The 27,117-nt window shown below is 37.2% G+C and overlaps 2 protein-coding genes across 3 annotated transcripts in view; one reads left to right on the plus strand and one right to left on the minus strand.

The window, feature by feature from the left end:
- The window catches only part of TEX9 (testis expressed 9), an 89,260-nt gene extending 73,860 nt beyond the window's left edge, over nt 1-15,400 (plus strand). For both annotated transcript variants that reach the window (XM_005685729.3, XM_013967115.2), the window contains 2 exons: nt 14,572-14,706; nt 15,290-15,400. In XM_005685729.3, coding sequence (XP_005685786.1) covers nt 14,572-14,706; nt 15,290-15,364 — 210 coding nt within the window. In that variant the 3' untranslated portion in view covers nt 15,365-15,400. The remainder of the gene's footprint in view (nt 1-14,571; nt 14,707-15,289) is intronic.
- Nucleotides 14,484-27,117, minus strand: part of MNS1 (meiosis specific nuclear structural 1) — a 91,339-nt gene continuing 78,705 nt past the window's right edge. The window contains exons 8-10 of the mRNA XM_005685728.3: nt 26,645-26,902; nt 17,676-17,801; nt 14,484-16,184 (exon numbers count right to left, since the gene is read on the minus strand). Of these exons, the coding sequence (XP_005685785.1) occupies nt 16,095-16,184; nt 17,676-17,801; nt 26,645-26,902 (474 nt within the window). The 3' untranslated portion in view covers nt 14,484-16,094. The remainder of the gene's footprint in view (nt 16,185-17,675; nt 17,802-26,644; nt 26,903-27,117) is intronic.

The raw sequence follows: 27,117 nt of genomic DNA on the forward strand, positions 1-27,117 counted from the left end.
GTCTTTTAATTTCATGGCTGCAGTCACCATCTGCAGTGATTTTGGAGCCCTCCAAAATAAAGTCTGCCATTGTTTCCACTGTTTCCCATCTATTTCCCATGAAGTGATGGGACCAGATGATATGGTCTTAGTTTTCTGAATGTTGAGTTTTAAGCCAACTTTTTCACTCTCCTCTTTCACTTTCATCAAGAGGCTCTTTAGTTCTCCTCTTTCTGCCCTAAGTGTGGTGTCATCTGCATATCTCAGGTTATTGATATTTCTCCCGGCAATCCTGATTCCAGCTTGTGCTTCTTTCAGCCAGGCAATTCTCATGATGTACTCTGCATAGAAGTTAAATAAGCAGGGTGGCAATATACAGCCTTGATGTACTCCTTTTCCTATTTGGAACCAGTCTGTTGTTCCATGTCCAGTTCTAACTATTGCTTCCTGACCTGCATACGGATTTCTTCAGAGGTAGGTCAGGTGGTCTGGTATTCCTGTCTCTGAATTCAGAGTTCTCCACAGTTTATTGTGATCCACACAGTCAAAGGCTTTGGCATAGTCAATAAAGCAGAAATAGATGTTTTTCTGGAACTCTCTTGCTTTTTCCATGATCCAGCGGATGTTGGCAATTTGATGTCTGGTTCTTCTGCCTTTTCTGAAACTAGCTTGAATATCTAGGACATGAAGATCTTTTTTGTACAGTTACTCTGTGTATTCTTGCCACCTTTTCTTAATATCTTCTGCTTCTGTTAAATCCATACCATTTATTGAGCCCATCTTTGCATGAAGTGTTCCCTTGGTATCTGTAATTTTCTTGACGAGATCTCTAGTCTTTCCCATTCTGTTGTTTTCCTCTGTTTCTTGGCACTGGTCGCTGAGGAAGGCTTTCTTATCTCTCCTTGCTATTCTTTGGAACTGCATTCAAATGGGTATATCTTTCCTTTTCTCCTTTGCTTTTTACTTCTCTTTTCACAGCTATTTGTAAGGCCTCCTCAGAGTGCCATTTTGCTTTTTTGCATTTCTTTTTCTTGGGGATGGTCTTGATCCCTGTCTCCTGTACAGTGTCACGAACCTCTGTCTAAAGTTCATCAGGCACTCTATCAGATCTAGTCCCTTAAATCTATTTCTCACTTCTACTGTATAATCGTTAGGGATTTGATTTAGGTCATACCTGAATGGTCTAGTGGTTTTCCATATTTTCTTCAGTTTAAGTCTGAATTTGGCAATAAGGAGTTCATGATCTGAGCCACAGTCAGCTCCTGGTCATGTTTTGCTGACTGTATAGAGCTTCTCCATTTTTGGCTTCAAAGAATATAATCAATCAGATTTTGGTGTTGACCATCTGGTGATGTCCATGTGTAGAGTCTTCTCTTGTTTTGTTGGAAGAGGGTGTTTGCTATGACCAGTGAGTTCTCTTGGCAAAACTCTAACTTTAGTTGACTATATGCTGGGGTTTGTTTCTGGCCTCTTGATTTTGTTCCTTTGATCAATGTTTCCAATTTTATGCTGGTACCATTCTATTTTGATTACAGTAGCTTTATAATGTAGCTTAAAATCATAAAGTATGATGCCTCTTGCTTTGTTCTTTCTCAGTATTGCTTTGGCTATTTGGGGCTTTTTGTGATTCCATATAAATTCAGGATTTTTTCCCTAATTCTGTTTAAAATGTCTTCAGAATCTTCATAGGAATTGGATTGAACCTATAGGTGGCTTTGGTAGCATTGACATTTAAAAAATATTAATTCTTCCAATCTATGAATTCTTCCAATCCATTTATTTGTGCGTTCTTTGATCCCTTTCACCAGTGTTTTAAAGGTTTCAGTGTAGATCTTCACATCCTTGATTAAATCATTTCTAAGTATTACATTCTTCTTGATATAATGATCAATGGGATTTTCTTTTTAAGATTATTTCCTGCTAAGGTATAGAAACTATTTAAGATAATGATAATTTATATGATTTTTTATATTAATTTTTATTGGAGTTTAGTTATTTTACAGTATTGTGTTAGTTTCTAATGTGTAGCAGAGTGAATCAGCTATATGTGTGAATACATTCCCTCTTCTGGGATTTCCTTCCCATTTAGGTCACCACAGAGCATTGAGTAGGCTTCCCTGAGCTTTATAGGTTCTCATTAGTTATCTATTTTATACATAGGGATACTCTCTGCCAGTTCATCCCACCTTTGTGTACGTTTCCCCCTTGGTGCCCATACATTTGTTCTCTGCATCTGTGTTTCTATTTCTTTTTTGCAATTAAGATCATCTACCATTTTTCTATATTCTACATATGTATGTTAATATACAATATTTGCTGTTCTTTTTCTGACTTACTTCAATCTGTATGACAGTCTCTAGGTCTAGACACATCCCTGCAAATCACCCAATTTTATTCCTTTTATGGCTGAGTAGTATTCTGTTATACATATATGTAACATTTTCTTTATCCATTCATCTGTTCATGGACATTTAGGTTTCTTCCATGTCCTGACTATTATGAAGACCACTGCAATGAACATTGGGTTGCATGTGTTTTTTGGAATGATGGTTTTCTCTGAGTGTATGCAGTAGGATTGCTGGGTCATATGGTAGTTCTATATTTAGCTTTTTAAAGGAACCTCCATATTGTTTTTCATAGTGGCTGTACCAATTTCCATTGCCACCAACAGTGTAAGGGGGTTTTTCTCCACACTCTACCCAGAATTTGTAGATTTTCTGATGATGGCCATCATGACTGGTATGAGGTGATACCTCATTGTAGGTTTGGTTTGCATTTCTCTAATAATCAGTGATATTGAGCATCTTTTCATGTGTTTTTTGGCCATTTGTGTGTCCTTTTTGGAGAAACGTTTCTTTAGGTCTTCCGCCCATTTTGTGTGTGTGTGTGTGTGTGTAATTGAGCTGTGAGCTGTTTATATGTTTTAGAGGTTAATTCTTTGTCGGTTACTTCATTTGCAAATGTTTCCTCCCATTCTTAGGGTTATCTTTTCATCTTTTTTTATGGTTTCTGTTGCTCTGCAAAAGCTTTTATATTTAATTAGGTCCCATTTGTTTATTTCTGTTTTTATTTTCATTACTCCATGCTGCTGCTGCTGCTAAGTCACTTCAGTCGTGGCTGACTCTGTGTGACCCCATAGACGGTAGACCACCAGGCTCCCCCGTCCCTGGGATTCTCCGGGCAAGAACACTGGAGTGGGTTGCCATTTCCTTCTCCAGTGCATGAAAGTGAAAAGTGAAAGTGAAGTTGCTCAGTTGTGTCCGATCCTCAGTTACCCCATGGACTGCAGCCTCCCAGGCTCCTCTGTCCATGGGATTTTCCAGTCAAGAGTACTGGAGTGGGGTGGTATTGCCTTCTCCATGAGGTGCGTCAAAAAAGATTTGCTGCAGTTTATGTCAAAGAATGTTTTGCCTGTCTTTTCCACTAACGGTTATGACCTTGGTGGTTCACTGGTAGAATTCTCACCTGCCTATGTTTTCTGCTAAGAGTTTTATAGTGTCTGACCTTATATTCAGGTCTTTAATCCATTTTGAGTTTATTTTTGTGTATCATATTAGGGAGTGTTCTGTAGAAACTCTACTGAATTTTTAATGGTAATTTTGCACCCTACAACTTTATTGAATTTGTTGATGAGATCTAACAGTTTTTTGGTGGCATATATATGATTTTTTCTGTATTAAATACCAAATCATATCAACTGCAAATAGAAATTTTATTTCTTCCTTTCTAGTTCTGATACTTTAGATTGTTCTTGCTGGTTTCTCTGACTAGGAATTCTAGTACTATGTAAAGTAGGAGAGGTGGGAGTGGGCACTTGACTTGTTCCTTACCTTAGCGGAAAAGATTTCAACATTTCATCATTGCATATGATTTTAGCTGTGGACTTCTCATATATGACCTTTTTTCATTTAAGTATATTCCTTCTAACTCTAATTTATTAAGCGATTTTATCATGAATGGATGTTGAATTTTGTCAAATGCTTAGTCTCTGTCTATTGAAATGATTATGTGATTTTTTTCTTTCATTCTATTAAGATATTACTCACCAGAGACACATATTAACATGTCTTTTGTTACCCAAATGTTATTTATCAGAGATGTTTCTGTATTTACTTACGTAACAAATCAACAGCCACAGGTGTTTCTGCAGAAATCCCCTGGTCAGTAATGAGTTAATATACAACTGATTGATATGCAGTTACTGAACTATTCTTGCTTCCCTGGGGTGAATTCCACTTGATCATAATGTATAATCCTTTTAGTGTATTGAAGGTGAAGGTGAAGTCGCTCAGTTGTGTCCAACTCTTTGCGACCCCGTGGACTGTAGCCTACCAGGCTCCTCCGTCCATGGGATTCTCCAGGCAAGAATACTGGAGTGGGTTGCCATTTCCTTCTCCAGGGGATCTTCCCGACACAGGGATCGAACCCAGGTCTCTCTGCATTGGAGGCAGACGCTTTAACCTCTGAGCCACCAGGGTATTGTTCAATTTAATTTTCTAATATTTTGTTGAGAATTTTTGCATCTGTGTTCACCAGTATTATTGGCTTATAGTTTTCATATTTTGTGGTATCTTTCTTTATCTGATTTGCTTTCAGCATGATGTAGGCCTCAAAGAATGACTTTGGAAGCATTCTTTCTCTTCAGTTTTTTGGAATAATTTGAGAAGGATAAACATTATCCTTTAAATGTTCAGTGTATGTAATTCATCTGTGAAGCAATCTGGTCTTAGACTTTGATTTGTGTATTTCTTTTATTACTGATTTAATTAGTAGTAATTGAGTTCTGTTCACATTTTGTATTTCTTCCTCATTCAGTCTTAGGAGATTGTACTTTTCTAGAAATTCCTCCATTTCTTCTTGGTTGTCCATTTTATTGGTGTATAATTATTCAGAGTAATGTCTTATGATCCTGTGTAGTTCTGTAATATCAACTATAACTTCTTTCCTGGTTTTATTTGGACCCACTTTCATTTGTTCTTAATGAATCTGGTTTAAAGTTTATCAGTTTTGTTCATCTTTTTAAGAACCAGCTCTTAATTTCTTTCTTGCTTGCTTTCTCTCTCCTTTTTTCTTTCATCTCTATTTCATTCATTTCTGCTCTGATCTTTCCTCCTACTAACTCCAGGTGTTTCTTTGTAATTAATTTGGATATTAGGTTAGGGATTTGGGGATTTTTGTTTCCTGATGTAGGCTTGTATTTCTATAAACTCCCCTCTGGGAACTGCTTTTCCTGCATTCCATAGATTCTGGATCTTTGTGTTTTTGCTTCTGTCTCCATGAGTTTCTTTTGTTTATTTCCTTTTTGATTTCTTCAATGACTCATTTGGTTGTTCAGTACCATACTGTTTAGTTTCCATGTTGGTTTTTTTTTTTTTTAATAGTTGATTTATAGTTTCATAGCATTGTGCTCAGAGAAGAGGCTTGGTATGATATCAGTCTTTTAAAATTTACTAAGACTTATTTTGTGGCCTAGCATGTGATCTGTTCTGGAGTGTTCCATGTGCATTTGAAAACAATGTATATTTTGCTGCTTTTGGATAGGATGTTATATATGTATCTATTAGGCTCATCTGATGTGTTAAGGCCTGTGTTTCCTTTTATGTTTCCTGTATGGATGATCTGTCCATTGACATAAGTGGAGTGTCAAAGCCCCTGACCATTACTGTCTTTACTGTCAATATCTTTCTTTATACTTGCTAATATTTTCTGTATTTATTTAAATGCTCCAGTTTGTGTGCATATAAATATATTCAAGTGTTATTTATTTTTGTTGAATTGATCCCTTTATCATTATGTAATGTCCTTCTTTGTCTTAGACTTTTTTATCCCTTCACTTTCAGTCTGTGTGTAGTTAGATCTGGAGTGAATCTCTTATAGGCAGCATATATTTACAGATTTTATTTTTGAATCTATTCAGCCACTCTGTCTTTCCATTGGAACATTTAGTACGTTTACATTTAAAGTAAGTATTGATAGGTATGTGCTTACTGCCATTTTATTAAATTGTTTGGGGACCGTCCTTGTTTATTGTTTTCCTCTCCACTTATGATTTGATGACCATCTTAATGTTATATTTGGATTCCTTTATCTTGTATGTATCTATTATAGATTTTTGGTTTGTTGTTATCATGAGGTTTATATACAGCAGCATATACTGGTGAATATTTAAAGTTGATGATGTCTCAAGTTTGAACACATTCTAAAAACCCTGGAGATGAGCAATCTACCCAAATAAGTGTTTGTAGTAATGACCATAAAAATACCCAACATACTTGGAAGAAGAGTGAGTAAATACAGGGAGAATTTTAACAAAGAGTTAGGAAACAGAAGAACCAAACGAACCTGAAAAATATAGTAACAAATAAAAAATACACTAGAAGGAATCAATATTAGATTGGTTAAGTACAGAGGAATGGATCATTAAACTGGAACACAGGGTAGTGTAAATCACCCGAGTTGAACAGAAAAAGAAAAACAGAATTTAAAAGAAATGAAGAGTTCAGGAAACCTCTTGGAAAACATTAATACTAATATTCATACTAATATTCACATTATACAGGTCCCAGAAGGTGAAGAGTGACAGATAGGGGCAGAGAAATTAGAAGCAATTAGAGCTAAAGACATACTAACAGGGAAAGGAAACAGACATCTAAGTCCAAGAAGAATAGAATCCCAAAAAAGATCAACACAGAGTTCCACACCAAGGTACTTAAAGTCAAAATGGCAAAAATCAAAGATAGTGAGAGAATATTAAGGACAGTAAGTGAAAAGCAACTGGTTATGTATAAGGGAACTCCTCTAAGACTGTCAGAAACTGCTGACCAGAAGGGAATGGCACAATGTGTGTGTGATGAAACATCACACAACATCACAACATGTGTGATGAAAGGAAAAAACCTGCAGCCAATAATACCCTATACAGCAAGACTCTCATTCAGATTTGGAGAGAGAAGTTGTTTTTCAGAGAAGGAAAAGCTGAAAGAATTCAGCACTACTAAATTAGCTTTCTAAGAAATGTTAAGGGGGCTTCTTTAAGTGAAAAAGAACAACTAGAAATATGGAAATTACAAAAGGAAAAATCTCATTGGTCTAAATCTCATATCATGTCAAAAACATTAAACATGCAGGAAGGAGTAAAAATTCAGAGATCTTTCTTAATGTAGGCATTTGTTGCTATGAACTTCCTCTTAGAACTGCTCTTGCTACACCCCATAAGTTTTGGTATGTTGTGTCTCCATTTTCATTTGTTTGAAGATCATTTTTTTCCTCTTTGATGTCTACATTCATCCATTGGTTGTTCAGGAAAGTCTTGATATTATCTTTGAAGTGTCTCTTTATAAGTCTTTTATTCTTCAAAAAAATTGTTAAAAGAACTTTAATTATTAAAAGTTTTAATTTATATAAAATTGTGTAGTACAGAAAAACTCTAGAATACAGTTTCTTATGAATATATACATTAGTATAGAACATTTTTACCATTAATGAATCAATAATGACTCATTAACTAAAGACCACACTTCATTCATATTTCCTTAGTCTCTTTGGTTCATTATTAAGAACTGAGTTGACTTGTCCGAGTTCTCTATATATCCTAATTACAAAACTTTGGCAGACACCTGCTTTGCAAATATCTTATCCCTTGGCTTTTATTTTTGTAAGTTTTTTTTTTTTGAAGAGCAACAATGTTTTGAATTTTATAATTACAGTTTTGTGTTCTATTTAAGAATTCTTTGCTAAACCTAAGGGGTCACTAAGATTTGCTCTTAGGTTTTCTTACAGAAGTTGCATAGCTTCATCTTTTGTGTTTTGTTGAGGTTTTGTGCATGATATAAGGGTCAAGGTTCATTATTGGAACATGTGCAGGAATATTTTGTTGAGATTATCCTTTCACTATTGAATTGCCATGGCATCTTTGTTGAAAATCAGTTGCCCAGATGTGTGGATGTATTATTACTGGGATCACTGTTCTGTTCCACTCACCTGTATGTCTGTCTTCAGGTTAATAATGCATTGTCTTGATTATTACATCTTTATAATAAATCCATAAATCATGTAATTTCTTTTAGTTACTGCTGACATCAGTATTGGCTTTTCTCTCCCTTTATTTGTAACTCCTTTATATGTTTTTATAGGCAGCATACAGTTGAGTTTTCCTATTGTTTTAACTCAGTCTGACAATCTGACACTTTAATTAGGAGGCTTGGACCATTACATTTAATATGATTATAAATAATGGTTGTTGTTTAACTCTATTAATTTTTAAATTTTTCATTCATATACGTTATTGTTCTTTCTTCCTCTTGTTTTTCTTTTTGAATATTTTTAATGATTTCATTTTATCTTACTGGCTTAGTATCTCCACCTTTTTGTGTATATCTCCACTTATCAGATACACCTTTAACTTAGTGCTATCTTCCTTCAAGTAACATAGCATTTTATGAATAAACAACCTTTCAGCAGTATACTTCTCTCCTCCCCTTTTTGTTGTTGTTGTCATACATTTTACTTACATACAAATTCTACATAGTTACTTTTTTGCTTTGAAGAGTTAATGAACTTTCTAAATTAAAAAAAAAAAACACCTTTGTATTATAGTACACATAAAATTTACCCTAATTTTTTAGTGTAGAATTCAGTAGTGTTACATATCATACTCCAAAACTCCTAGTTCATCTTGCAAAAACTGAAAACCTAAGTCCATTAAAAAATAATTCCCCATCCCCTTCTCTGTGACCCCTGGCAACCACAGTTCTACTTTCTATTAATTTGACTACACTAGGTACCTAATGTAAGTGAAATTATACACTATTTGCCTTTTTGTTACTGGCTTATATTGCTTAACATAATGTCCTCAAGGTTCATCCACGTTGTAGCATGTTATCAGAATTTATTCCTTTTGAGTAATATTCCATTGGATATATGTAACAAGTTTCACTTATACATTTATTAAATAAAGCAACTTGGGTTGCTTCCACCTTTTGGCTATTGTGAATAATGCTGATATAAACTTGGGTGTACAGATATCGCTTAAAGATTCTGCTTTCAGTTATTTTGGATATTCACCTAAATGTGGAATTGCTGGATCATATATTTCTTTTAATTTCTTGAGGAACCACTGTACTATTTTTCCATAGTGGCTGCACTATTTTACATCCTTACCAGCAGTGCACAAGAGTTCCTTCAATGTCCTTGCCAATTTTCTGTGTTGTTTTTTTTTTTCTATAGTGATCATCCTAGCCTAATGTTTATTAAATGATATCTCATTGTGGTTTTGATTTGTATCTCCCTAAATATTAGTGATGTTGACCACATTTTCATGTGCTCATTAGCCATTTGTAAATCTTTTCTGGAGAATTATCTATTCAAGTCCTTTACCCATTTATTATTATTATTATTATTTTACTTTTCCCATCCACATTTTATATATTAAAAAAAGTTATATAATTACAGTATAGACTGGAATACACAGGTTTGGGAACAAACACAATTGATGTTTTATAAGCAAACAGTTAAATTGGAGAGTGAAGAAATATGTGGTTATCCATTAAATTTCAGTATGTTTTGGGCATCAGTTGATACGTTTTACAGAGTTAACATGGCAAAATAGTTAAATAGTGGTCAATTGAAAGAGCTTCTAGTACATTGCTGTTCAGTAGAACTTTCTGTGGTGATGGACAGGTTCTATATCTGCACTGTCCAGTACAGTAGCCATTATCCACATGTGGCTATTGAGCACTTGAAATGTGCCTTTCATGAGACTGTGGATACCCATTTATTAAGTGATAGTCTTTTTGTTATTGTAGAGGAGTTATTTCTGTAATTTCAATATTAACAGATATATGATCTTCAAATATTTTCTGTAGGGGCCTTTTTACTCTGTTGATTATTTCCTTTGAGGTAATCCGATTTCTTTTTTTAACTTCTGTTTGCCTGTTCTTTTGGTTTCATATCCAAGAATTCACAACCAAATCCAGTGGCATGAGCAGTTCCCCCACATTTTCTTCTAATAGTTTACAGTTTTAGGGTATACATTTAGGTCTTGACCAAATTTGAGTTAATTTTTGTGTATTATATGAAATAGAGATACAGTTTCATTCTTATGCATGGAGATATCTAGTTTTCCAGTTCAGTTTGTTGAAGAGGCCGTATTTTCCTAGTGAATAGATTTGACATCCTTGTCAAACATCATTAGACTTTATATGCAAGGGTTTATTTTAGGGCTTTCTATACATCCATATTACACTACTTTGATTACCATAGACTTGTAATAAAATTTGAAATCCAGAAGTATGAGACTGTCAATTGTTGTTATTCATTGATTGTCTATTTGTGTTCCCTTGAGATTCCATATAAATATTAGCATGACCTATCTCTGTAAAAATGCCATTGGAGTTTTGATAAAGATCATACTGAATCTGTAGATCTCTTGGAGTAGTATTAATATCTTAATAATAGTAAGTCTTCCAATCTTTGACCACAGAATATCCTTCCTTTTTTTTTTTTGCCTTTAACTATTTTCATCAGTTTTTTTTTAATGTATTTATTTTAATTGGAGGCTCATTACTTTACAATATTGTGGTGGTTTTTGCCATACATTCACAGGAATCAGCCATGGGTGTACATGTGTTCCCCATCCTGCACCTCCCTCCCACCTCCCTCCCCATCCCTCAGGGTCATCCCAGTTCTTTGATGTTTTCGGTGTAAAACTGTTTCACTTCCTTGGTTACTTTTATTCCTCAGTTGTTATTCAGTTGCTAAGTCGCCTCCGACTCTTTGCCACCCCATGATAGCACATCAAACTCCTGTTTCCTTCACTGTCTCTTAGAGTTTGCTCAGATTCATGTCCATTGAGTTGCTTGATGCCATCCAACCGTCGCATCCTCTGCTGCCCTGTTCTCTCTCTTCTGTCTTTCCCAGCATTGAGGTCTTTTCCAGTGAGTTGGCTTTTCACATTAGGTGGCCAAAGTATTAGAGCTTCAGCAACAGCCATTCCAGTGAACATTCAGGGTTGATTTCCTTTAGAATTGACTGGTTTGATCTTTCTGAAGTTCAGGGGACTCTCAAGTCTTCTCCAGCACCACAATTAAAAACCATCAATTCTTCATTGTTCAGCCTTCTTTATGGTTCAGCTCTCACATCTGTACATCATTACTGGAGAAAGCATACTTTTGACTATATGGACCTTTGTCGACAGAGTGATGCCTCTGCATTTTAATGCCTCTGTCTAGATTTGTCATAGCTTTCCTTCTAAGGAGCATCTTTTTTTTTTTTTTTTAATTTTTTTTTTTTAATTTTAAAATCTTTAATTCTTACATGCGTTCCCAAACATGAACCCCCCTCCCACCTCCCTCCCCACAACATCTCTCTGGGTCATCCCCATGCACCAGCCCCATGTCTGACGTAGGGTGCAGCTTGCTTGGGGCTGGTGCTAGGAGCATCTTTTAATTTCATGGCTGCAGTCACTATCCATGAAGAACACTGAGTGCCAAAGAATTGATGCTTTTGAACTGTGGTGCTGGAGAAGACTCTTGAGAGTCCCTTGGACTGCAGGGAGATCAAGCCAGTCCATCCTAAAGGAAATCAACCCTGAATGTTCATTGGAAGGACTGATGCTGAAACTTCAATACTTTGGCCACCTGATGCGAACACCTGACTCACTGGAAAAGACCCTGATGCTGGGAAAGACTGAAGGCAAAAGGAGAAGGGGACAACAGAGGATGAGATGGTTAGAAGGCATCACCGATTCAATGGACATGAATCTGAGCAAATTCTAGATGACAGTGCAAGACAGAGGAGCCTGGCATGCTGCAGTTGGACACGACTTGGCCACTGAACAAAGTCACTGTCCACAGTGATTTTAGAGCCCAAGAAAATAAAACCTATCACTGCTTCCACTTTTTCCCCTTCTATTTGCCATGAAGTGATGGAACCAGATGCTATGATCTTGGTTTTTTGAATGTTAAGTTTCAAACCAGCTTTTTAAATTCTCCTCTTTCCCCCTCATCAAGAGGCTCTTTAGTTCCTCTTCACTTTCCACCATTTGAGTAGTATCATTTCCATATCTGAGGTTGTTGATATTTCTCCCAGCAGTCTTGATTCCAGCTTGTGATTCATCCAGCCTGGCATTTTGTATGATGTACTCTGTGTAGAAGTTAAATAAGCAGGGTGACAATATACAGCCTTGATGTACTCCTTTCCTAATTTGGAACCAGTCAGTTGTTCCATGTCTGGTTCTAACTGTTGCTTCTTGACACACAGGTTTCTAAGGAGACAGGTAGGGTCTCTTGAATTTTCCAGTTCACTGTGATCCATACAGTCAGAGGCTTTTAGCATAGTCAGTGAAACAGAAGTAGATGTTTTTCAGTACTTCACTCTTTTTGATGATATTTGTAGTTTTAAAAATTTCTTTGAAAATGTTTATTAGTAGTATATAGAAACACAACTGATTTTATGTGTGTTGATTTTATATTTTGCAACTTTGCCAAATTGATTTATCCTGATTGTGGAACTTGTAGGGTTTTCTAATACATACAAAATAATGTCATCTGTGAAGGGAGATAATCTTCCTTCTACTTTTTGATTTGGATGCCTTTTATTTTTATTCCCTAGCTGCTCTGACCGGAACCTGCAGAGTAGGTAAAAGTGAACATCCTTGTCCTTTGTGATCGTAAAGGGAAAGCTTTCAATCTTTTACCATTGAGTCTGCTGTTAGCTGTTGGCTTGTCATATATTGCTTTTATCATGTTGAAGTAGAATCCTTCTCTTCCTTGTTTAATTGTTTTTAATCATGAAAGTGTGTTGAATCTTGCCACAGATCCCAAGGTGTCTCAAGGGGGTGTTAGCCTGCTGGTGGGCAGGGCCAATGTCTGGCGGTATGTGAGGGGATGGAGGGTGAGGGCGCAGGGGTCGCAGGAGGGGAGTATTGGTGGCTGGGCTGGATCCTGCCATAGCGGGCTGCAGGGGTCCTGGGCTGGTATCAGCCCACTGGTGGATGGGGCTGGGTTCCAGGGTCTCTGTCTGCAAGGCCCTGGGGATCCACAGCTAGTGCCTCTGCCCTTCTATTGGGCGGGGCTGTGTCCCAGGGTGGCTGAAGGCTCAGGGTCTTAAGGTAGCCTGCCTGCTAGTGATGGGTGGGGCTTTGTCCTGACCGAGCAAGTTGCTTGGCCTGAGGCTTCCCAGTACTGGGGCTGACAGGCTGGTGGGTGGGGCTGTGTTCCAGTGTTAATAAACTAGAGGATGATTCTGAAGTGATGCTTCCCAGCATCAGTGTCCACATGATAGAGCAGGCTCCACAAATGGCTTCTGCCAATGCCTATGTTCCAAGGATGAACTTCAGTTGCCTCCTGGGTGATCTGCAGGTAGGTCTGACCCAGCTCCTTTCAAAAATTACTGCCTCTTCCCTGGGTCCTGCAGCATGTGAGGTTTTACGTGTGCCCTTTAGAAGCTGAGTCTCCATTTCCCACACCTGTGTCCCCTGAAAGCCCCACTGGTCTTCAAAGCCAAATTTAGGGGCTTGTCTTCCCAGTACAAGACTCCCCAGGCCAGGGAGCCCAATGTGGGGCTTAGACTCATTGCTCAAAGAACCTGTGTAACTGTAATGATCCTCCCATTTGTGGGTTTCTGTCTGAGGCTTTGGGTCTTGACAGTACTGCACCTATGCTCCTCCTACATCTTGCTATGGTTCCTTTTTTATATCCTTAGTTGGAAAAGATCTTTTCTGTTAGATTCTGGTCTTTCTCATTAATAGCTGTAATTTTGGTGTGCCTGTGGAAGGAGGTGGGCCCAGGATCTTTCTACTCTGCCATCTTGGCAGCAAAATCTTAGCTACTCTCAAGTTTTAAAATAAAAACTCTACTAATATTTACCACGTTACTTTTTCTGATACTTAAGTGTGTATGTAGATTCAGATTTTCTTCTGGTATCATTTCCCTTTTGCATGAAAGATGTCCTTTAACATTTTTTCCAAGTACAAGACCTTCCTATGCTTAATGATTTCTACTAACTTGTCTGTAAAGTTCACTGGTCCTTTTTCTCCATTATCCAAGTTGCTACAGAGCTCATCCAGTAGATTTTTACCACAATTGCAAACTTGGTCTTCCTTGTCATAGGCAGTGGCTGAATTCTTTGCTCAGCTCTTTAAATCTCAGCTGTCTCTCATAGGTTCGTAGGAGTCATATTATTTAGGTGTCTGCAAAGGATTTGAGGGATTTCCTACCTGGAAAGTTCTACCATTGTGGCAGCACTGCTGTCCCTTCCTCAGCCCAGTATGACTGCTACTTTTTGCTTTGGGTTTATCCCTTGTGAACCATGAAATGAAAAATGCTTTCAGAAGCCAGTTAAATGTGGATCTCAACCAGTATGCTTTCAAGGATCATAACCACCTCCAGTTTCTGCTTACTACTGATGACATCTCTGCTTTCAAATCTAAGCTACATTGTTGGAATTAAAACCAAGTTGTTATTTTTTAAATGTTTTTTAAAATGGTAGAAGCGTGAGCATTGTTAAAACGTTTTTAAACCTAAGTTTTTATTGTTGATATAATTTTTCCATTAAAATACTGTAAAGAATACATGGGATTTTTTCCTTTTGCAGGATATAGCAAATGAAGAACACAAAAAAATTGAAGCATTAAAATCAGAAAACAAGAAGCTAGAAAAACAAAAAGGAGAATTAATGATAGGATTTAAGAAACAGTTAAAATTAATTGATGTTTTAAAAAGGCAGAAGGTGAGTTTATCCTAAACAAAGTTAAAATAAATTGTGGATATGATTTGGCTCTTTCTACTAAGACATTTAGGTATTTCTCCTTCAGGTATAGTTTTTATTGCCATGCTTAGTCACAAAATGTTGTCTATACATTGATGCAAGTAAATTAGGAATGTTTACTAGTTCTGTTTCCATACAGTATGGATACTCCCTAACTAAAGAAAATACCAGATATAAAAAATAAAATTATCTTAAAAAGGGATCAGTTTGCCTCTTGAAATCTTGAAAGTGAAACTGATTTCAAACCACTTTTATTGTGGTCACCACACAAGTTTACCTAGTGGTTAAGAGGATGTGAATTCATGTTTTTGCTACTGTCACCTTTTGCAAAGATTAGGTATTACAACACTGCCCAGGTTGGCCAGTGGGCAAGGTTTTTAGTGGCTAATCACTGAATATAATTATTTAAACCTGTTTATTGTAATTAGAATTATACATTTCTATAACAGAACTCAGCATTATACATACACTTGCACAAATTTCCTATTGTTCTGTGATCTACTCTTAATACTAAATTAGACAATGTTGATTTCTCTAAACACAGATGCATATTGAAGCTGCCAAGATGCTGTCTTTCACTGAAGAGGAATTTATGAAGGCACTTGAATGGGGAAATTAAAGTGATCTACTTGTAAACCTCCAGTGTGTGGTGGATATACTCTTAAAGTAAATTTAGATTTGGGGATATAAAAGTGATACCTAATTATTAGAAATGTTTTATAAAATAAAGCAACAGAAATTTAACTTTCGATTCTGTTATCTTTCTTATGACCTTCTAGCCCCTTTCAGCTGCATATGAATAGAAAATATTTTATGCTCTAGAGACTTAGCTTTAGTTTGTAAATGATGTTTACCTGAGAGAAACTGTTTGTATGTTCTTATTGCTATAACTGCATTAGGTAATAAAGCACTCTGTACTTTTCTCCTCTTATAATAACAGTCTTCCCTGGCCAAATCAAGGAAGTGAAGTTCCTAAACACAAACATAGAAGTGGTATGAAGAGTTTAGTCTCTTGGGTTGTTTTGATAGATATAGGTATCTATATGTAACAGAAAAATCCAAACTTTTTGGCCAACTCAATATATGGAGTGTTTTATAAAATTCAGATCTTCAATTTTATCAGTACAAAAACAATAGTGATTGAAAGCAAACTTGCAGTTAAAAGTATTAATTTTTAAAAGAAAACAAATGTTTTCTTATAACTGTTTATAAATGATAAATTACAGAAATGTTTTAGAAAATCCGGAGACAATGGAGGAGTCCTACTCACTGAACTCTAAAACAGAAGTCACACTGACACCTAGTGGTAACACACAAAAGAACCCAGGTTTTACCAAATCTTGTCGGTATCATTTCTCACAAATTTCGCTCCTTTTCTGATATGCTTTTCTAAACTCTTCACCAAGCATATCAATATCATCCTCATTTTTGAATACTCCCTACAAGAAAAATATTTTGTGGGTTACTTTGAATCCCAGAATATTTCAATAAATATTCTTAAAACTAAGAGCTATAGATAAGTTTATAGTTATTTCTAATATAATGAAATTAGTAAAATATTTTTTCTGTAGTTATGACTTACTATACATATATACTTAATATTCTTAGACTGACCTGATGTCCTGTTAGAACGTGTCATAGGAATCTGGACTCTTCTGCTTTACTATGCTAAGTACTACTGCTCTGATGGACTGAATGGGAATCAATTTAATCCACACTGTACCCTCCTACCCTTGTTTTGAAACAGCCCTGCAGTGTATGAGGGAGGAAATGAGCTTCGCCAGATTATGCAAGAGACTGGCTCTTGCATCAGTTCTATCTCTAGTCAGCTAACTTCAATCTTTCAGGAAAGAATCCAGGTGTAGAGTTAAGTCAACTAACCTTAATCCCTTTAAAACAAAATTAAACTTAAATATTTACTTATCTAAAGAATAATTTAGGTCATTTGGAGCCACTAGAATCTAAAGGATAAAATCGTTTCAGGTTATCAGGTTCTCCCATTCCACAGTTATTTTGCTACACAAATACCTAAACCCTAAGACTTGCTCAGAATTTATAGTCTAGTTTATTAATTCCATATGGCTTTTGTCATTAATATATCATTTTGTATTCATTCTAACCAATTAGACTATCAGGTCCTATGGACAGGTTACAAAGCAGGCGACCTGGGTTTGATCCCTGGGTCAGGAAGATCCCGTGGAGAAGGAAATGGCAACCCACTCCAGTACTCTTGCCTGAAAAATCCCATGGACGGAGGAGCCTGGTAGGCTACAGTTCATGGGGTCGCAAAGAGTCGGACACGACTGAGTGACTTCACTTTAATTTCTCATTTCTTTCTCCTTCCTTTTGCACAAAACAAAATATACACTTGATTTTTTTGATTGAATAAAGTATCAAATGGCATAATTTCTGTATCTGAAGGGTAGAAATGTTACTTGAGTTCACATGTTTATGTGGTCTGAAACCGTTATTTTTATAGTCATAAGGTGTTATTTCAGATAGCAAATTTTCATATGTATTCTCTGGAAGTAATATTCTTTTTAAAATAAAGGGTTACCTAGTTATATACTGTAACCTCCTGTTACAGAGCAGATCTCAGACTCCGTTCAAGCTTATGTCTATCACTACCGTTACAGATAACAAGGCTGTCCTGTGTATCACCTGCTTTGGTGTCCAGCATATCACATTTGCTTTAGTTTTAAACCTCTTACACTGGAGAACAGAACCTCTAAAATTTAAATACAGAAATTCCAGCTCAAATTTAATAGAAAGTGCCAAGACCAACTCTCTCATTTTGGAGATGTTCAATTACTAACTCACATAACATTGCTGCTTTGTAACAGCAAGAAGGGAGTGAAACCCAGGCCCTCTGAAATCCTAACACCATGTCTTCCCCCACTCCTAGAGGCTATGAATTAAATCTCACTTACTTTAGGGAGATATCCTAGTAGTTTTGTAGCGTGTTCTTTGAGAAGTTTTAGTCTTTCTTCTTCAACAATTGCATTTATACATCCTTGTCGTCTTTGCTGCCACTGCCATTCCTCCAGTTCACGTTGCTAGAAATGTAAATAGAGCTTACTGCCATAAAACACATTAATCTCTTAAGAATGTGGCAAACAAAACTATTCTTGCAGGAAATTAAGATAAAACTGATAGATAATATATCTTTGATATTCTTATATTATGTATATAATATATATATTACTGTCATGCTTCCTTTAAAGTTACAAGGAAAATAGTTATGACTGATAGTAAGGAAGCAAGTACATATTTTCAGGACAAGTCATCTTCATTACCAAGAAAAAAGGTTCAAAGAAGTGATTTCCCAATTAATTCAACAAATATTTATTGAGTGCTTACCATACCCCAGATGTTGAAGGCAACTTACAATGTAAGACCCAAAAAAAGAAAGGTAGATAAAACAACAGGAACAGCTAAAAGATAAGCACTGCCATATATATTAAGTTTCTAGAGCCTGTGTGAAGTACAAGAGCAGCAGCAAATGTTCCTGCAAAAGAACCAGTATTTTTCAGGGAAATGTTCTGATTGATAACCACACCAAACTTCTGAGCCGTGAAAATACAGAAGAGATGACTAGCTTTAACTCATTTTAGGGCTTAAAAGAACTCAGAGAAATACATCCAAATAAGACTTTTAAATGGGAAAGGATGCTAAAGGCAGGCCACTGAAATAATGATGAATTTCTGCCAAGAATTACTTTAGTTAAAATAGTATTAATACTCCAACTTTTCTTTGAAATAATCAGTTTAAGTCATATAAATCAGAAAGCAGGATGTCTGTCTTTTCTGCTACAATGAGAGGTAAGCTGCTTCTACATCACCTAATATTTCATTATTGGATGAAAATAAGAATGCTAGGACACAACCATATCCAATGCCAGTTAAACTTGGAATTGCTTCTCTGTCTACTATCATGTCAGATGTACTACAGAATTAGAAGTATCACTGACAGCTAATTGAGAAGATACTTTCACCCATGTTACTACTGAATCAAAGGGTAGAATTCCTCTTAAATATTTTATCTCTAAGATGAAACAGGGTAACAGAATCTACTATAGAATCACTATATCTGAATTTTTTTTAGACTGTATTTCTAAGGCTAAAGGGTCAGATGTGGTCACAACAGGACTAGGTTTTTGCCAAGGGAATAAGCAAAAGTGTCCTATGGCAGTTTTCAGGAATCAGTCTTACATCTTTTGTCCCTTCTGCACTTCTTCCATCTGCTGCTTGAAACATGGCTATGAAGGTTAAGAGCCAATTTAAACCATGAAGATGAGGGCTATACCCTACAGGGGCCATAACAAAACCCAGGAAGAGCCTGGGTTCCTGAAGACTATGACTAAAGCCTCAGTTTCTAGACTTCCATGTGAGAGAACAGTAAACGATCTCTTAAGCCACTGTTAACTTGAGACTCTGCTGCTGCTGCTAAGTCACTTCGGTCGTGTCCAACTCTGTGCGCCCCCATAGACGGCAGCCTACCAGGCTCCCCCGTCCCTGGGATTCTCCAGGCAAGAACACTGGAGTGGGTTGCCATTTCCTTCTCCAGTGCATGAAAGTGCAAAGTGAAAGTGAAGTCGCTCAGTCGTGTCCCACTCTTAGCGACCCCATGGACTGCAGCTTACCAGGCTCCTCTGTCCATAGGATTTTCCAGGCAAGAGTACTGGAGTGGGGTGCCATTGCCTTCTCCAACTGGAGACTCTACTTGTAGACAAACACCATCCTAACTGATCTATTCCTTCTAACGGGGGTGTAAGAAAGTTATCTAATGTTGTGAGGAAAGCTCAACTGCTAGATTTTTGTCCGGTTGTGCGCATGGTCTCTAATTTGGGTTTTCCTTCTTAGGTAGACCACATTAACTATTTACCATTAAAAAAAACTTTTTATAGTAAATTAGGGTAAATTTTTTAGAAAGATATGAAACCAGTTTGTCTATGAGGGCAACTTCTGAATAGCTCTGGTGGTAGAAAGTATCTCCTGGGTAGTTTCAGATTTTGTCTAACTGGATTTATTTTAGAAGTAGATAGCTATTTAGGAGTATCTATGAAATCTTAAAAAAAAAAAGAGCATTGCCTTACAGGATTGTATAATGAAACAGATTCATGATTCTATGAACATGAAACTCCATCCTTTTCCTTAGGCCAAGGCAGAAATGTGACCCAGTCTCACTGATATCAATAAAACTAACCCCACAGCTTCATTTTGGGAAAATACACATTTTTTTCAAAATTAAGATATAAATTTCTTAGAAAAGAATCTATGGCTTAGGTAATATTTTCATATTTCTTCCCTTTATAGCTGTCTTGGTAACTTCCCAAGCAGTTTTCTGATTAGCTCTCTAAGCCACGAGATAGGACAGTCACTGGTTCTGCCTCTTTCTAGGCAAGGAGTATTCAAAGCTTTCTGTTCAATTTCAGAAGCTTTTAAATTTTCTGTCTCCTTGATCACTTTGCTCTGACATTGATAATCACCCTTACTGATTCAACAAACATTTACTAAGTATTTTCTGCTTGCCAGGAAAAATGCTAGGGGCTTTTTTAAATCTCCCTTAAAGGTTACAATCAAAGATACAGAATTGAGATTTTTATCCATTAGGAATCCACTTGGTTAAGCAGGAGGAGGACATAATGAGTTTTTACTTCATGCTAACTGGTAGCAGATGGACTAGAATCACAAGGAGACCGGTTAGAAGACAATTTCAGTAGTTCACAGAATGATAATAAATGTCTAAATTATGAAGAGAAATGGATTTAATAAGAGTTATGGTAGAACTGGAATCAATAGGATTTGATGGCTAAAAATTATTAGGTAAGAAATGGGAAGAATCCAGAATGATTCCAAGGTAACAGCATATTCACTTAGTCACCCACCTGCCTGTAACCAAGATTCAGGCTACAGAAATTGGAAAACATTTGTCTGTCTGCTACTTTCTTTTGGAGAGCTTAATTCTAAGGCACCACAAGATTTCCAACTATGTCCTTTTAAGCATCTGGAAATACGACAACAGAACTAAGACCTGATCAAGCATACAGGAGAGCCAAAAATTGCACCTCAAGTCTCCCAACACTTCATGTAGCAGACGAAACACACAGGGCTGATCTCAGCTTTCTGTGGCATCCAGCTGTTCTCCTGGCCATTCCTTGGTCCTGTCAATGTTTTTCTGCCACTTGTACCTCCTATGTTCTCCAAGCCTCAGTCACTGGCCCTCTGATGGCTTCTCATAATATATTATTTGGAAGAATAATCTTAGTTTGAAACTGTGGGTTATTAATGCCAGGAATGCTTTTCTAAGAAAAGCTGACCTAAGTTTTCTTCTGTTCAGTTGCCTTCAGGAATTTCAACTTGCATTTCTAACTAAATATGACTAAAACTGAAGTCAGTCCATCTTTTTGCTCCAATTCAAAACATAACAGCACTTGTATTCCTTGAGTTTCTCATATTTGAAACCTTGAGAGTTATTTTGATACCTTCCTCCACTCTACCCTATAAGAAAGTGAAAGTGAAGTCGCTCAGTCATGTCCGACTCTTTGTGACTCTACCCTATATGGTCCAAGAAAAAAAAAAAAAATCACACAAGTCTCATCTATTCGTCCTTCAAAATATTTAAACTCTTCCCTTTCTCCTTCCACTGCTCTGCCAACCTACTCCAGGTCATCGTCACTTCAACTCTTAAGGTACTACTTTCACCTGTTTTTTAATTAATTATTTTAATTGCAGGCTAATTACAATATTGTGGTGGTTTTTGCCATATGTTGACATGACTCAGCCACAGGTGTACATGTGTCCCCCATCCCGAGCCCCGCCTCCCACTGCCCTCCCTGTCCCATCCCTTTGAGTTGTCCCAAATGCATCAGCTTTGAGTGCCCTGTTTCATGCATTGAACTTGCACTGGTCATCTGATTCACATATGGTAATATACATGTTTCAGTGCTAGTTTCTCAAGTCATCCCACCCTCTCCCTCTCCCACAGAGTCCAAAAGTCTGTTCTTTATATCTATGTCTCTTTTGCTGTCTTGGATATAGGGTTGTCGTTACCATCTTCCTAAATTCCATATATATGCGTTAATATACTATATTGGTGTTTTTCTTTCTGGCTTACTTCACTCTGTGTAATAGGCTCCAGTTTCGTCCACCTCACTAGAATGGATTCAAATGCATTTGTTTTAATAGCTGAGTAATACTCCATTGTGTACATGTACTCTTCCTCTTGTTAAAGAGCACATTACAATAACCAGTTTCTACTGTATCATGGCCAGACTCCTCAGCCTATCATTCAGGTTTCTCCATGTGGTAATTCTATAAGCTGCCAACTAAGAATAGCCTTCCTGTCTTCTTTTATTCATTTTTTATGTATTTCTAGATAAATCCACATAAATGAAGTGAAGTTGCTCAGTCGTGTCTGACTCTGTGACCCTATGGATTGTAGCCCACCAGGCTTCTCCATCCATGGAATTTTCCAGGCATGAGTACTCGAGTGGTTTGCCATTTCCTTCTCAGGGGATCTTCCCGACCCAGGAATTAAACCTGGGTCTCCCGTGCTACAGGCAGATGCTTTGCCATCTGAGCCACCAGGGAGTCTCATAGTTCTGCCATAAATGTATGGCACTATTAGTATATCACACTGTCACCTTCTACAAATGTTTATATTTAAGAAACATATTCTTAGTATAGTAGTATATACAATCAAGTCTTTGAGGTGTCTAGACCTTATTTTCTTCTGCTAGATTAAAAGCTACCAGAATGAGATTTATTTATTTTGGTTTCCTCAGCAGAATGCCTAGCAAATGAGTATCTGCTGATTATAAGAGTATTTGGGGATTTCTTTTTGTCCACCATTCAGGAAAATCATTACGATATTAATATATTAATCCCAGCTCTGCCACTTAACTTGCTATGACACCTTGGGTAACATATATCATCTCTCAAGATTCAGTTACAGTTCTTTAAAATGGGGGTAGTAACAGTACCTAACTCACAGGGTTGAAAGTTAAAAGTTATTGATTTGCTTGTAATGAATATAGAATAGTGAATGACATAAGAAAACAATAAATGTTAGTTATTGTTACTCCACTTCTATTACTACTTAAAAATATTTACCACATGCTTTATCAGCACTTTTCATATTTAGAGCTCTTTATCTTTCCAAACACTTATACATTATCTTACTTGCTTCTTAAAGGAGTATTTCAGTTCTATGGATGAAACATAGACATTTCAATGTGTCCAAGTCACAAACCTAGCTTCCTCACCAACTCTTAAATACACATTTCCAAGTAAGAAATTTTCCCCTGGGCCTCAAAATCTATGTGGACAAAATGGAATTATATATCTACCCCTTCAAAATCTGCTTTTCTTCATACATCTTCGTACATACATCACCACTCACTCACTGAATATGGAAGTGTGTAACAGCATTACTTATTAGTAGTAGATGAGAAAGGCTGGGCTGGAAGAAGCACAAGCTGGAATCAAGATTGCCAGGAGAAATATCAATAACCTCAGATATGCAAATAACACCATCGTTACGGTAGAAAGTGAAGAGGAACTAAAAAGCCTCTTGATGAAAGTGAAAGAAGAGAGTGAAAAAGTTGGCTTAAAGCTCAACATTCAGAAAACGAAGATCATGGCATCCGGTCCCATCACTTCATGGGAAATAGATGGGGAAACAGTGGAAACAGTGTCAGACTTTATTTTTTGGGGCTCCAAAATCACTGCAGATGGTGACTGCAGCCACGAAATTAAAAGACGCTTACTCCTTGGAAGGAAAGTTATGACCAACTTAGATAGTATATTAAAAAGCAGAGACATTACTTTGCCAACTAAGGTCTGTCTATGGCTATGTCTGGCTATGGTTTTTCCAGTGGTCATGTATGGATGTGAGAGTTGGACTGTGAAGAAAGCTGAGCACCGAAGAATTGATGCTTTTGAACTGTGGTGTTGGAGAAGACTCTTGAGAGTCCCTTAGACTGCCAGGAGATCCAACCAGTCCATTCTGAAGGAGATCAGTCCTGGGTGTTCTCTGGAAGGAATGATGCTAAAGCTGAAACTCCAGTACTTTGGCTACCTCATGTGAAGAGTTGACCCATTGAAAAAGACATGCTGGGAGGGATTGGGGGCAGGAGGAGAAGGGGACGACAGAGGATGAGATGGCTGGATGGCATCACTGACTCGATGGACGTGAGTTTGAGTGAACTCCGGGAGTTGGTGATGGACAGGGAGGCCTGGCGTGTTGCAATTCATGGGGTCGCAAAGAGTCAGACACGACTGAGCAACTGAACTGAACTGAATCCTTCTCTCAACTCTTCAGATCTAATTGGTCACCGAGACCCATCAATTTTAATTTCCTACCACTTCACTGATGGATTCCTTCTCTATTCACAAGGGTTTTCATCACCCCTCTCTGGGATAATTGTAATAACTTCCTGAAGAACTATGAACGGAGGTTTGTAACACTACAGGAGGCAGGAGACCAAAACCATCCACAAGGAAAGGAAATGCAACAAGGCAAAACGGTTACCTGAGGAGGCCTTACAATAGCTGAGAAAAGTGAAAGGCAAAGGAGAAAAGGAAAGATACACCCATCTGAAGGCAGAGTTTCAAAGACTAGCAGGGAGAGATGATAAAGTCTTAAGTGAACAATGCAAAGAAATAGAGGAAAACAACAGAATGGGAAAGAGTAGAGAGATCTCTTCAAGAAAATCAGAGATACCAAGGGAACATTTCATGCAAAGATGGGCACAATAAAGGACAGAAATGGTATGGACCTAACAGAAGCAGAAGATATTAAGAAGAGGTGGCAAGAATACACAGAAGAACTGTACAAAAAAGATCTTCATGACCCAGATAACCATGATGGTCTGATCACTGACCTAGAGCCAGACATCCTGGAATGCAAAGTCAAGTGGGCCTTAGGAATAAATACTACAAACAAAGCTAGTGGAGGTGATGGAATTCCAGTTGAGCTATTTCAAATCCTGGAAGATGATGCTGTGAAAGTAGTGCAGTCATATGCCAACAAATTTGGAAAATTCAGCAGTGGCCACAGGACTGGAAAAGGTCAGTTTTCATTCCAATCCTGATACTCAAAGAATGTTCAAACTACTGCACAACTGCACTCACTTCACATGATAGCAAGGTAATGCTCAAAATCCTTCAAGCCAGGCTTCAACAGTATGTGAACCGAGAACTTCCAGATGTACAAGGTGGGTTTAGAAAAGGCAGAGGAACCAGAAATCAAATTGCCAAAATACACTGGATCATAGAAAAGCAAGAGAGTTCCAGAAAATATCTACTTCCACTTCATTGACTACGTAAAGCCTTTGACTGTGTGTATTGTAACAAACTGGAAAATTCTTCAAGAGATGGGAATACCAGACCAGCTGACCTGCCTCCTGAGTAATCTGTATGCAGGTCAAGAAGCAACAGTTAAAACTGGATATGAAACAATGAACTGGTTCAAAATTGGGAAAGGAGTACATCAAGCTGTATATTGTCACCCTGCTTATTTAACTTCCGTACAGAGTACATCATGCTAAATGCTGGGCTGGATGAAGCACAAGCTGGAATCAAGATTCCCAGGAGAAATATCCATAACGTCAGATATGCAGGTGACACCACCTTAATGGCAGAAAGTGAAGAGGAACTAAAGAGCCTCTTGATGAAAGTGAAAGAGGAGAGTGAAGAGCTGGCTTAAAACTCAACATTCAAAAAACAAAGATCACAGTATCTGGTCCCGTCACTTCATGGCAATTAGATGGGAAAACAATGAAAACAGTGACAGACTATTTTTTTAGGCTCCAAAATCACTGTAGTGACTGCAGCCATGAAATTAAAAGATGCTTGCTCCTTGGAAAAAAAGCTATGACAAACCTGGACAGCATATTAAAAAGCAGTTCACCGCTTTGCTAATAATGATCTGCATATTCAAAGCTATGGATTTTTCCAGTAGTCATGTACAGATGTGAAGATTGGACTATAAAGAAGGCTGAGCACCAAAGAATTGATGCTTTCAAACTGTGCTGCTGGAGAAGACTCTTAAGAATCTCTAAGACAACAAGGAGATCAAACCAGTCAATCCTAAAGGAAAATCAACCCTGAATATTCACTGAAAAGACTGGTGCTGAAGCTGAAGCTCCAAACTTTAGCCACCTGATGTGAAGAATCAACTCACTGGAAAAGACCCTGATGCTGGGAAAGACTGAGGGCAGGAGAAAAGGGCGACAGAGGATGAGATATTGGATGGCATCATTGACTCAATGGACGTGAGTCTGAGCCAGCTCCAGGAGACAGTGAAAGACAGGGTAGCCTGGCATGCTGCAGTCTATGGGGTCGTAAAGAGTCGCACATGACTCAACAACTAAACAAAAGCAACTGATCTTCCTGTCTCCAGTCGTACTCCACTCATGTCTGTCCTCAGCACTGCTACCTGAATCATCTTTCCAAGTGCAGATCTTATCATGCAGCTCAATTCTTCAGTGGCTCCCCCCTGAATAAAATCCACCTTTAAAACAGCAGCCAAGACATCCATGATCAGCTTCCTCTCTGCCATACAACATGTCCATTCTGTATAATTATCATCAATGCATTTGACATATCGTTATAATCATTGTTTTTAAAGTATTTTTCTTAACCAACACTAAAAGCTCATAGATGACATGGAGTTAGTCATATTTATGTTCTCAACACAAACCAATGTCTAACACATAGAAAGCATCAATAAATGTGCTCTAGATTCATTAATTAATGAGTAGTCAGAAAATGTATATATCATATGATTAGTGAATGGATATCCAACATCTGGTGCATAAACAGTTTTCAGTTATTTAGTGGATAAATAAATTAGCCAGTTGCTATTCAATAAAATTTTTTAAAGTTTTCCTTACTTTGTCTGCAAGGAACTGGTTGCGGCGTTCTTCTATAAGTTTCTCCACAGCCCTCTTGTGTTCTAGTTGCTTCATTCTTTGCTTCTGAGCATTCATTAATTCTATTCGATCATCCTCAGCAAATTTCGCCAGCATAGCTTTTCTAAATGTCTCCTCTTCCTCTTTTGCAGCCTGAAGTACTAATTCCTTCAAGGCCATTTGGTCCATAAAATCTTGCTTCAACTCCTTTTGCCTTCTCAATTTCTCTTCTGCTTCTTCCTAAATAACAATACATCTAAAAGTTAATTTAATAATTAACCTGTAAAAGTTAATTCAGTAATTGTTTCTTTACAGTAGATTTATAAAGATAGGGTCAGACAGAGTTTGATTAAGCTTAATGTTACAATAAGAAATAAAACTGAAACCTTAAGCCTTTTCAAGGTAACACTTTGCCCATCCTTTAAAAACTAATAAAGTAGATGTTACCTTTGGAT

Source organism: Capra hircus, chromosome 10 (genome assembly GCF_001704415.2).
Source record: "Capra hircus breed San Clemente chromosome 10, ASM170441v1, whole genome shotgun sequence".
NCBI classification, from domain to species: domain Eukaryota; kingdom Metazoa; phylum Chordata; class Mammalia; order Artiodactyla; family Bovidae; genus Capra; species Capra hircus.